Raw genomic sequence first — 12,571 nt, 5'->3', positions numbered from 1 at the left:
TATATTTATATTGGGGAGTAAAAAATAATGGCACTTAATTTTAGACATTTTACTCTAATAGATTAATTTGACGATTTTTTTTTCAACATAAACCATTTTTATTTATTTTTGAACATAAAGAAGATTGGACATTCAAAAATTCAATTTGTGGGCATATTTTTTTCTCTTCTCTAATTTACTCTACTTAGGGTGAATTTCGAAGGCACCTTGCATCCAAAAGAATATCTTGGTCAAAATTTAAACCAATCGGATATTATTATCAATTCCCCTAATGCGAAACTTGCCTGGAAAATCGAACTTTTGCCCGCCACTCACGCTCAGATGGTCTGACAGATCTAGGTCTGACACAGTTGGAGCTTGAGTGGCGGTCATTAGGTACTTTTGTTACCTTTTGATTGCCGAACGTAAAGTTACCCAAAGAAGTCTGGACTAACTAACTTTGAGCCTAATTTTTCGAATTTCAGAGAAAGTCTAGCATAGAATAGACAATAAAGTTGTCATTCTAATATGAAAAAAGTTTTGGAAGAGAACTTAATTTAATATTTACATGAATACAAAAAGAGGGTTAAGTCTTGGAAAGGTGCATACTGCATACACACGAAACAATATTGAAGTGTGCACGTACCTTTCATTTCAATGTAAGGGTATTTATGTACAAATTTCATTTATATATTTTTTCCCTGACTTATGTGAATGCTACCTAATACCTAGTTAGTTTATCTAAAAATCAGGCTACATTTTTTCACTTCACAAAATATGCAAGTAACGAAGTAGGTACTAAAATAAAATTAAAACCTAAATTACTAAATTTTATTTTAAAAATAATTTATTTAAATGGCAATTTTAATTGGGCAGTCCATTGGAGAGAGCTTTGAACTTTTTCAAAAAAGTCATGATTTTTTTATTATTATTAAATACCTACATTAAGGTTGGGGACTACAGGTTTATGTTGAAATACTTGTCGACATATCAGCATTTTATTCCAAGATGAGGGGTGAACATGCATTTCAACATTAACCTGTAGTCCTGGACCTAAATATGTAAATAACTTTGGAGAGTTTTTAAATACTTGTCGACATATCAGCATTTTATTCCAAGATGAGGGGTGAACATGCATTTCAACATTAACCTGTAGTCCTGGACCTAAATATCTAAATAACTTTGGAGAGTTTATCGTTTTCTTTTGGATATGTGCAAGTTTAGTGGAAATTCAAATTTTTGACTAGTTCCACTTCACTCTAGGTTTATACTAACTCAGCTAGCGGCATAGCTTTCAATTGCTGACTAACAATACTTTAGAGATGGAAATTTGGGCAAAGTGAGAAAGAGACCAGTTGGTCCCTAACATTTTGTTATAACAAGCAAGAAATATTGTTGGTCCTCAGTCAAAGGAATTCCTATAGAAAAAATAATCCAAGAAAAAAGGGGTGATAGTTCAAGACCAATTTTGTCCAATTATGAAAATGGAATTTTTGGGTCTCTCTTACAGACTGCAGAGTATAACAGAAGTTCAAGACCAATTTTGTCCAATTATGAAAATGGAATTTTTGGGTCTCTCTTACAGACTGCAGAGTATAACCGAAGAATAACTTAAGTTATGACACCATACACTTTTTATAGGCGTTTCTCATTTAGCTGAAATATATTAAATCTTGCTGGCCCAAAAACTGAACAATCAAGAATTTCACCACACCACACCACACCACACCACACCACACCACACCACACCACACCACACCACACCACACCACACCACACCACACCACACCACACAGAGGCAGGAGGATTAGGAGTGTTTAAGGAGTCCATTTAAAAGCTGAGAGTGAGTTTAGAATCGGATAAGGAAGGAATTAGGTTCCAGTGTTTCTTCCTTATTTGGACTCATCAGTTGGACATAGCTGGGAATTAGGTTCCAGTGTTTCTTCCTTATTTGGACTCATCAGTTGGACATAGCTGGGGATTGAACCCGAGACCCTTGGATTAGGAAACAGAGACCTTTACAAGCAAGCCACCATGACTTGGTGATGTGATATGGTTTCGTTGTAGTATTTAAACCCATTTAAACCCGATACTCAAAGAGGTTCTTAAGAGGTTCTTACACCATTACATCGAGTATTTAGAAATCCCACCAGAGTGCAGCATATATATCGTCTTCACTTTATAGGTAACTGAATGTAACTAGCTTATAAATCGTCCAGCTTACAACAGAAGGATTCCGGGGTAATTTTTTAGAAATCCCACCAGAGTTCAGCATATATGTCGTCACTACTCTATAGGTAACTGAATGTAACTAGCTTATAAATCGTCCAGCTTACACAGAAGGATTCCGGGGTAATGGCAATTTTTCGAATGCTTGGAATGCCAACAAATATTGAAAGTTTTTTTTAATGAACTTTGTAGGATTGTATCAATATGTACATACAAGGTTGCTCTGAATGCCAACAAATATTGAAAGTTTTTTTTAATGAACTTTGTAGGATTGTATCAATATGTACATACATTTTTTTTTTTTTTTCAAGTGGTCTAAGTGAAGTGAGGTTTTCGTTAGCAAATAATCAATCAGGGCCGGGATTTTATTGAGGGGGGTGGATGCTTCAATGTTTTGAAGTTTAGCCCACAGTAAACAGTAAAAAAGAAAAGTGAAAGCAGAGGCGGGGATTGGGGGCGGGCTCCCTCGGCCCCAACTATATACGGCCCTGATCTCAAATTAAAGTGATTCTTGAATATATGTATGTCGGCAATTAAATGGTACCTAATAGGTAGGAAAATAATAGGGCCTAGGCTGGCAAGGGTTTACCTTTGAGGTGGTCTAAGTGAAGTGAGGTTTTCGTTAGCAAATAATCAATCCGGGCCGGGATTTTATTAAGGGGGGTGGATGCTTCAATGTTTTGAAGTTTAGCCCACAGTAAAAAAGAAAAGTGAAAGCAGAGGCGGGGATTGGGAGCGGGCTCCTTCGGCCCCAACTATATACGGCCCTGATCTCAATTTAAAGTGATTCTTGAATATGTATGTCGGCAATTAAATGGTACCCAATAGGTAGGAAAATAATAGGGCAATACTTATGAAGGGTTACCGCCCATCTCATATGGGACAATGGTTTCATCATGTTACTTATCAAGAGCCTTTCATTTAAAGGTTTGAATGTGTAGATCCACGTTACTTTGATTTTATTTAAAATCAATTTTTTTGCGACATTTTCTTGGGTTTCTACTCCACAAGAGTTATGTGTCCTCGTTTGTTTCCTTCTCACTCCTTTCTTCTCTCTTACTTTTTGCCCCTACCGCCCATCTCATATGGGACAATGGTTTCATCATGTTACTTATCAAGAGCCTTTCATTTAAAGGTTTGAATGTGTAGATCCACGTTCCTTTGATTTTATTTAAAATCAATTTTTTGCGACATTTTCTTGGGTTTCTACTCCACAAGAGTTATGTATGTGTCCTCGTTTCTGTTTCCTTCTCACTCCTTTCTTCTCTCTTACTTTTTGCCCGGGATCAACGTCATGCTACAACACAGACAGTCTTACCCTGCTATGATCCAGCTTGTACAGGTGCCTCTGTGGCATCAAATAGGTTGAGCCCAGATCCCGTTCCACCATAGTATGACCCTCGTCGTTGTTGGTTTTGCCCGATGAGGAATGCTTGGACTCCCCCCCACCGGGGTAGTGGGTGTGTGGGTGGGCATGTGGGTGGTGCAGGTAGGAGCGGGTGGGGGGCTGGATGGTCGTCTCGTCGTAGGACCTCGCCTCGGAGACCGTCCTGGGGAAGAAAAATGGATTATTCATTACTTCATACATTACAGGAGTAAAGGGACTTTTCAGTCTCATTCTGGCAGTATAACTATAAACAGAATATATTCTATTCTACTCCTTTCAGCAAGATTCTTTATTTATAACTGCTAAATTTCCTCGCCTCGGAGACCGTCCTGGGGAAGAAAAATGGATTATTCATTACTTCATACATTACAGGAGTAAAGGGACTTTTCAGTCTCATTCCGGCAGTATAAACAGAATACATATATTCTATTCTACTCCTTTCAGCAAGATTCTTTATTTATAACTGCTAAATTTATTCTGCACCAAAGCCATAAGACCAAAAAATACATAAGACCTTGTTTAGACTGCTGGGGTAAAGGGACTTTTTAGTCTTATTCGAGCAGAATAAACAAGGTATATTCTGTTTTAATAGATACTGGTGGTGATTCGAATATTCAAACTCCGATCTATAAGACCTTGTTTAGACTGCTGGGGTAAAGGGACTTTTTAGTCTTATTCGAGCAGAATAAACAAGGTATATTCTGTTCTAATAGATAGGTACTGGTGGTGATTCGAATATTCTTCGGGAATCTAATTTTTAACCGGAGAAAAAAAAAAAGCAATGCATATCCAATAAACGAGACTTTCTTGATACAAAGTGACTCCTTGATACAAAGAGGACCATAAGAAATGCCAGACCGCGGATTGTGCGTTTTGAAAAATGCTCAAACTCCGCGCCGATCTAATGGTATACTGCGGGACTTGAACCCCTTGTAGCTTTTATTCTGGCAGTATTGGAATTTTGCTTGGAATTTTGAAGTTTTGTTTTTTTTTCTGAAGGTAGGAAAGAGCCCTTGACAAATTTGATGGTGATGTCAAAATCCAGTTTTGAACCCCAGCAGTGGCACTTTTTGGATAAAAGTCGTCGTTTCTCGAGAAATTTAACTAAGAACCCCAATTTTTTATTTCATTTTTGAAATGTTAAGAAGCTATATTACAGATGGACAAGATGGCGGCTAAATAAGACAGAAAAATTAATTTTCTATTCTTTTAATCCAGTTTAGGCCAAGCATGGGTAACCATATAATCTTTTGCTATTATTGGTAAGTGGTAAAAGTTACAAGGGGTTCAAGTCCCGCAGTATACCATTAGATCGGGGTTTGAGCATTTTTCAAAACGCACAATCCGCGGTCTGTTCTCCGCTCCGCGGAGTGAGCAGTTTAGCCTTCTTTTTCTTGTTGCTCAATGGTTGATTTCGGCAGTTTAACTTTTGCATAAATCCAGTCCCTCAATTGCCGAATTTCGGGGAATGAGCAATTTGCATTTTTTACTCCGCGGAGTGAGCTATTTTTTTCGCTCATTGAGTGAATTCGGGGATTAAGCCCAATATGTACATTATGTAGGGGAGGAAAATGTAGGGCAGTTTTAACATGGAGGTAGCAGGGCAGTGCATAATGTTTTCTACGCCATGTTTATTGTTCACATTCATATTGTTTAATTTTCACCCCACCCTTCAACCTCCCATGTGGTCTAGTGGCTAGGATACCTGGCTCTCACCCAGGAGGCCCGGGTTCGATTCCCGGCATGGGAAATTTTTTGTTGCTTTTTACATTCATTGTAGTGATTAATTCACTTGAAAAGTTAGCTTCCAGAAGGTGTTTCTTTTTCAGTACCAACAACAGGAAAAGGATTTTATTTGTAACATGGGGTAAGCAATTTGGGTGAGATACTTCTTTTTCAGTACAACAGGAAAAGGATTTTATTTGTAACATGGGGTAGGCAATTTGGGTGAGATACCGAGTGTACAAAATAAAAGATGTATATTAACCCATAAGTAGGTACATCAGCAATTAAAAAAAAGGGAGAGAGAGGCGTAAATTACATTGGTCTAAGCGTAGATTACCTACATTTGCCCAAGCGTAAATTACATGGGTTTGAGCGTAAATCACAAGATTATTATATTATTACTATTATTTTATTGAAGGATGGTTGATGATGGAAAGCTGCAGTCCAGTCAAGTCTCAAGTCAATTTAATGTGTACAAGCAGGCAATGAAAAGAATGAAAGCTGAAGGGTAATAATTTAATATAGAGGGGCACGCAGCAAGAAGGGCAAAATCGCGTTTTCGGGAAATCGCGTTTAAAGTTTTTCCTACTAATTACAAAATTGTTTGTTTACAAAAAGAATTTTTTCGTGTAACTTCGTGAAAAATCGAGATATCGAGATAATTTGTGTGCTGTGTAGAGAACAAAATTCCGCGTCGAATAAGCTGTATACGCAAAAAGGGCAAAAGTCGACTTTTGACCTTCTTGCTGCGCGCCCCCATTTTTTCTGTGCTGTGTAGAGAACAAAATTCCGCGTCGAATAAGCTGTATACGCAAAAAGGGCAAAAGTCGAGTTTTGACCTTCTTGCTGCGCGCCCCTCTATATGTAAAACAAAGTTTAAATAAAAAAAAAGTCAAAAGATAGAAAAAACAATAGAACCATAATAGAAGACAGAAAAACAATAGAACCATATTAGGCATTTAGAAGAGTAGGCGGTAGAAACATGATAGACATAGAAAATAGAAAGTGGTTACGTTCCTTTCAGATTGAAACATTGAGCGTTCTCAGAACAGTCGTGGAACCGGGGACTAGTACACTCGTCGAAATCTGGAAATAATTGTATGACTTGTGAGTATGATACAGGGGTTGGTGGTTCAAGTCCAGGTCAAATCATAAAATTCAACACATTTTAATCGAGAAACGATATACATATTTATCGTGAATTATTTGTGGTGAAACCAAGAGTACCTTTACTAATTTTATCTTTTTCTTTCTTGTCTTTTCCCGTGCTTATTTAGGGTCAGCGTTTTTCGTCAGCCTCTAAATAAGCCCTGGGGTGATTGCTTTGGGATAATTGTATGACTTGTGAGTATGATACAGGGGTTGGTGGTTCAAGTCCAGGTCAAATCATAAAATTCAACACATTTTAATCGAGAAAAGATATACATATTTATCGTGAAGGGTCAGCGTTTTTCGTCAGCCTCTAAATAAGCCCTGGGGTGATTGTTTTGGGCTGACATTTGGTTTTAGCTTCAAAATTTTTACGAGCGGATGTCCTTCGCACTCAACCTTTCCTATTTCTTTAGCAAAGAAAATTTCAGGCTGATAACTCCCCTGTTTCAAGTCCCCAGCTAGACTCCTTTAATTCCATTACAATTCCTTTACAAATTACATTACAATTCCTTTACAAATTCCATTACAATCCCTTTACAAATTCCATTACAATTCCTTTACAAATTCCATTTTTACGATTTGTTTTGGGCTGACATTTGGTTTTAGCTTCAAAATTTTTACGAGCGGATGTCCTTCGCACTCAACCTTTCCTATTTCTTTAGCAAAGGAAATTTCAGGCTGATAACTTCCCTGTTTCAAGTCCCCAGCTAGACTCCTTTAGTTCCATTACAATTCCTTTACAATTCCATTACAATTCCTTTACAAATTCCATTTTTACGAAGACAACATGGTGGACTTACCTTCCGCTTCCAAACTCTGCAGATATTCCCTGGCTGCAAACACTTCTGTTCCGCCCAGACTATAGTTATTATGACGTAATGATTTCCTTAGTACATCCTTGAGCTTCACATCTTCAGTGTTGTCAGATAACTGAAACCAAATATCAACATACATTAAAATTTAATTTAATGATGTGAACATTTAATGATATGAACAGAACAAAAGACGGCCAGAACCAAAAGTCAGTCCAAAACTATCACCCTGAGGCTGATTGAGAGGCTGACGAAAAACGCCGACCCCTTTTGTGCACAGGAAAAGGCTAAAAAAAGAAGAAGATATTAAATTTATGAACAATATTAAATTCGTGTAAATTTTCATTCTTCCTATGATTTCTTTTCACTGACTTTTGTTTCTTTGGTGTTAGTTTGTCCCCCCCTACTGAATTTGACTTACCTTAATTCAATAGAATAACACGTTAAATCGGTTAAATGTTCCAGTTACCAAAGGATCAGCCAGCCTAGTTAGCCAGCCGTCTGTCTTGTAAGCACTAGGCCGCGGGTTGGATTCCCGCCCGGGGCGGATTTTATCCTAAGCAGGTAAGGTTCCTTCTCGGAATGACCGGCTTTCTCCTGTCCTGTCTTTCTTCTCGGTTCGCTATCAAACCTTTTTCTTTACGTTCCTCTCTTATCGGAGGTTGGAAATCATCATGACAATGTATTGTCTTTTTCTGGCAGCGTTGAAGAGTTGTTTGGAGTTGTATTCGAACCAGTCCTCAGTCTATCAAACCTATTAAACCTGCCTCGGTGGTGTAGTGGTCAAGGCGCTCGCCTGGTAAACAGGAGGGCGTGGGTTCAATCCCAGCCGAGGTATTATTATTATTATTACACAATTGGATCAAACTTTATTAACAGATGGTAACATATATACATATAAATACAAAATAAAGTTTGATCAAGGGTGGGGTTAATGCCTATGGCATTCTCTACCACCCCACCCTTGATCAAACTTAGGTATGGAATTTTATCCTCATATAATTTGAGAGTTTGACCACAATAATAGTAGTAGCCTACTGCTGGAGTAAAGGGACTTTTCATTCTTTTTCAATGTCTAACCAGAGATGTAGTTTGAATTGGAAAATAGCAAAGTGAAAGAAGAAGATGTAGTGTGACGAAGATACACAGATCCAGTTTAACTCACCTTTCGTCTTATCCTTATTCACCGGTTTCTTATGTTCATTCTTCTCAAGCTCCGGTCTCTTCGTTTGCAAATGAAACGTCTCCGTCACAACATCCGATGAGGTTGCAATCTCAGACGTTACCACCGTATTCCCGTTCGCTTCCTGGATCGTGTTGAAATAGGTGTACGTCACGAAGTAGGTTTTGGTGACATCGGTGGTGCTCGGTTGAATCGTTTCCACAGGTGACGAACCAAACGGTTTGTCACTCTGCGTGATGATGACCTGAGTGAGAACGTCTTGCGTGGAGATCACTTTCATGTCCAGCCCGTCTGAGATGGTTTTGGTGAATTGTACTTGAAAAGGGAAAATGAAATATAGGGTTATAGTACGTATTTTCAAAGGTATTAAAGAAATGGTTTTCCAGCTTGGTTTTGACCTTTGTGCTTCTTCTGATTCTGTGCTTGTTGTTTCTCATAGTTGTGATATTGTTGTTGGGCTGGATGGTCGTCTCGTCGTAGGACCTCGCCTCGGAGACCGTCCTGGGGAAGAAAAATGGATTATTCATTACTTCATACATTACAGAAGTGAAGGGACTTTTCAGTCTCATTTTGGCAGTATAAACAGGGTATATTCTATTCTATTCTACTCCTTTCAGCAAGATTCTTTATTTATAACTGCTGAATTTATTCTGCACCAAAGTCATAAGACCAAAAAATACATAAGACCTTGTTTAGACTGCTGGGGTAAAGGGACTTTTTAGTCTTATTCGAGCAGAATAAACAAGGTATATTCTGTTCTAATAGATACTGGTGGTGATTCGAATATTCTTCGGGAATCTAATTTTTAACCGGAGAAAAAAAGAAAAAAGCAATGCATATCCAATAAACGAGACTTTCTTGATACAAAGTGACTCCTTGGTCCTCTGTTGGCAGTCTTAAATAAAGTATGTATTAGAAATACATACCTTATTTAGACTGCCAACAGAGGACCATAAGAAATGCCAGACCGCGGATTGTGCGTTTTGAAAAATGCTCAAACTCCGCGCCGATCTAATGGTACCTATACTGCGGGACTTGAACCCCTTGTAGCTTTTATTCTGGCAGTATTGGAATTTTGCTTGGAATTTTGGCAGCTTGGAATTTTGAAGTTTTGACTTTAACCCCTTTTAGCTTTTAAAGCAGGTTGGAATTTGAAGTTTTTTTTTGTTTTGTTTTTTTTTTTTTTTTTTTCTGAAGGTAGGAAAGAGCCCTTGACAAATTTGATGGTGATGTCAAAATCCAGTTTTGAACCCCAGCAGTGGCACCTTTTGGATAAAAGTCGTCGTTTCTCGAGAAATTTAAAAAAGAACCCCTATTTTTTATTTCATTTTTGAAATGTACGTCGAATTTCATGGGTAACCATATTGACAAATTTGATGGTGATGTCAAAATCCAGTTTTGAACCCCAGCAGTGGCACTTTTTGGATAAAAGTCGTCGTTTCTCGAGAAATTAAAATAAGAACCCCTATTTTTTATTTCATTTTTGAAATGTATGTCGAATTTCATGGGTAACCATATAATCTGTTGCTATTATTGGTAAGTGGTAAAAGTTACAAGGGGTTCAAGTCCCGCAGTATACCATTAGATCGGGGTTTGAGCATTTTTCAAAACGCACAATCCGCGGTCTGGCATTTAATGTTCTCCGCTCCGCGGAGTGAGCAGTTTAGCCTTCTTTTTCTTGTTGCTCAATGGTTGATTGCGGCAGTTTAACTTTTGCATAAATCCAGTCCGCGGACTGAGCTATTTACAGTTGATCAAGTGCCGAATTTCGGGGAATGAGCAATTTGCATTTTTTACTCCGCGGAGTGAGCTATTTTTTTTCGCTCACTGAGCGAATTCGGGGATTAAGCCTAACATGTACATTATGTAGGGGAGGAAAATGTAGGGCAGTTTTAACATGCAGGGCAGTGCATGTTTTCTACGCCATGTTTATTGTTCACATTCATATTGTTTAATTTTCATTACCCTACAACCTCCCATGTGGTCTAGTGGCTAGGATACCTGGCTCTCACCCAGGAGGCCCGGGTTCGATTCCCGGCATGGGAAATCTTTTGTCGCTTTTTACATTCATTGTAGTGATTAATTCACTTGAAAAGTTAGCTTCCAGAAGGTGTTTCTTTTTCAGTCTAGACATGGTCTTCACTTGACTGGAGTGGATTATGGACTGTCCCCTATCTAATAGACGTTAAAAAACAAGACTATAGATAAAAGGATAGACGAGTTGATATATTTCGACCACTACTATGGCCATCTTCAGAACAATGTTGTTCTGAACAATGTTTTTTAACGTCTATTCAGAACAATCTTTTTCAGTACAACAGGAAAAGGATTTTATTTGTAACATGGGGTAGGCAATTTGGGTGAGATACCGAGTGTACAAAATAAAAGATGTATATTAACCCATAAGTAGGTACATCAGCAATTAAAAAAAAGAGAGAGAAAGGCGTAAATTACATTGGTCTAAGCGTAGATTACATTTGCCCAAGCGTAAATTACATGGGTTTGAGCGTAAATCACAAGATTATTATTATTATTATTTTATTGAAGGATGATGGTTGATAATGAAAAGCTGCAGTCCAGTCAAGTCTCAAGTCAATTTAATGTGTACAAGCAGGCAATGAAAAGAATGAAAGCTGAAGAGTAATAATTTAATATAGAGGGGCGCGCAGCAAGAAGGGCAAATGTAGGAAAATCGCGTTTTCGGGAAATTAATTTAATATAGAGGGGCGCGCAGCAAGAAGGGCAAATGTAGGAAAATCGCGTTTTCGGGAAATCGCATTTAAAGTTTTTCCTACTAGGTAATTACAAAATTGTTTGTTTACAAAAAGGATTTTTTCGTGTAACTTCGTGAAAAATTGAGATATCGAGATAATTTTTTCTGTGCTGTGTAGAGAACAAAATTCCGCGTCGAATAAGCTGTATACGCAAAAAGGGCAAAAGTCGAGTTTTGACCTTCTTGATGCGCGCCCCTCTATATGTAAAACAAAGTTTAAATAAAAAAAAAAGTCAAAAGATAGAAAAAAACAATAGAACCATAATAGAAGACAGAAAAACAATAGAACCATATTAGGCATTTAGAAAAGTAGGCGGTAGAAACATGATAGACATAGAAAATAGAAAGTGGCAGGTAGATAAGTAACTTCGTGAAAAATCGAGATATCGAGATAATTTTTTCTGTGCTGTGTAGAGAACAAAATTCCGCGTCGAATAAGCTGTATACACAAAAAGGGCAAAAGTCGACTTTTGACCTTCTTGCTGCGCGCCCCTCTATATGTAAAACAAAGTTTAAATAAAAAAAAAGTCAAAAGATAGAAAAAACAATAGAACCATAATAGAAGACAGAAAAACAATAGAACCATATTAGGCATTTAGAAGAGTAGGCGGTAGAAACATGATAGACATAGAAAATAGAAAGTGGTAGGTAGATAAAAACATGCTTTCAAAAGAACATGGAAAAATGTTAGGACAAGAATCATGCATAAAAAGGAAGAACTCGCTTTAGACCAGCTACTCACTATCAGGCAGACCTGACATGTGAACCTGATCAGGTCCGCCTGTCAGGTATACCTGATGAGCACACACTATCAGGTAGATCTAGGTGAAAATTGAATGAGTTTTGTGATTTCGTAAGGAAAAATACTGCCAACTATTCTAAGCAAATAATCGATCTAACTAGAGAAAAAAATGAGTAAAAACTACATAATGCTCTTTGAAGGTTTTAGGCCGGGTTCTAGTAACTTTGGCTGAAAATGATTTTCAACGAAAATGGTTTTACAATCTAAAATTTTTTTCATCCAAATGGGTTCTAGGTCGAAAATTTGACGGATTTGACGAAAATTTCGACTTATTTGAAAATTTTACATTTACTAGAACCGGCCCTTAATGAGTTAGTTTGTTTGCTCAACAAGAAGTTTGATAGAGGGAACTGTAACAACGGAGGTCTTTTCGTCCCGATGATAAGAGAACAGGATAGGAGAAAGCTGAAAGCTGGCCCTTCCAAAAACGAGTCGACACAAACTTCAGCTATTCTGCTTAAGTTTAAGACCAGGAGGATTCAACTCTACTGAAAGCAGAGGCGGGGATTGGGGGCGGGCTCCTTCGGCT

The 12,571-nt window shown here is 37.9% G+C and overlaps 1 protein-coding gene, 1 long non-coding RNA gene and 2 other non-coding genes across 4 annotated transcripts in view; 2 read left to right on the top strand and 2 right to left on the bottom strand.

The window, feature by feature from the left end:
- Positions 1-74: 74 nt before the first annotated feature.
- LOC113468104 lies at positions 75-1,505 on the bottom strand. Its single transcript, XR_003391964.1, has 2 exons — positions 1,144-1,505; positions 75-1,032 (listed from the first exon to the last, which is right to left on the bottom strand). It is a non-coding gene; the product is annotated as an uncharacterized LOC113468104 (long non-coding RNA).
- Positions 1,506-3,504: 1,999 nt separating this feature from the next.
- The window catches only part of LOC103510803 (mucin-17), a 28,150-nt gene continuing 19,083 nt past the window's right edge, over positions 3,505-12,571 (bottom strand). The window contains exon 18 of the mRNA XM_026824765.1: positions 3,505-3,758. Within this exon, the coding sequence (XP_026680566.1) occupies positions 3,506-3,758 (253 nt within the window). The 3' untranslated portion in view covers position 3,505. The remainder of the gene's footprint in view (positions 3,759-12,571) is intronic.
- Trnae-cuc lies at positions 5,274-5,345 on the top strand. Its single transcript has one exon. It is a non-coding gene; the product is annotated as a tRNA-Glu (tRNA).
- On the top strand, positions 10,442-10,513 carry Trnae-cuc. The gene has a single exon. It is a non-coding gene; the product is annotated as a tRNA-Glu (tRNA).

This window comes from Diaphorina citri, unplaced genomic scaffold (genome assembly GCF_000475195.1).
Source record: "Diaphorina citri unplaced genomic scaffold, Diaci psyllid genome assembly version 1.1 scaffold645, whole genome shotgun sequence".
Taxonomy (NCBI): domain Eukaryota; kingdom Metazoa; phylum Arthropoda; class Insecta; order Hemiptera; family Psyllidae; genus Diaphorina; species Diaphorina citri.
Note: the sequence above shows the minus strand (reverse complement) of the source record. Positions and strands in the feature narration are given on the sequence as shown.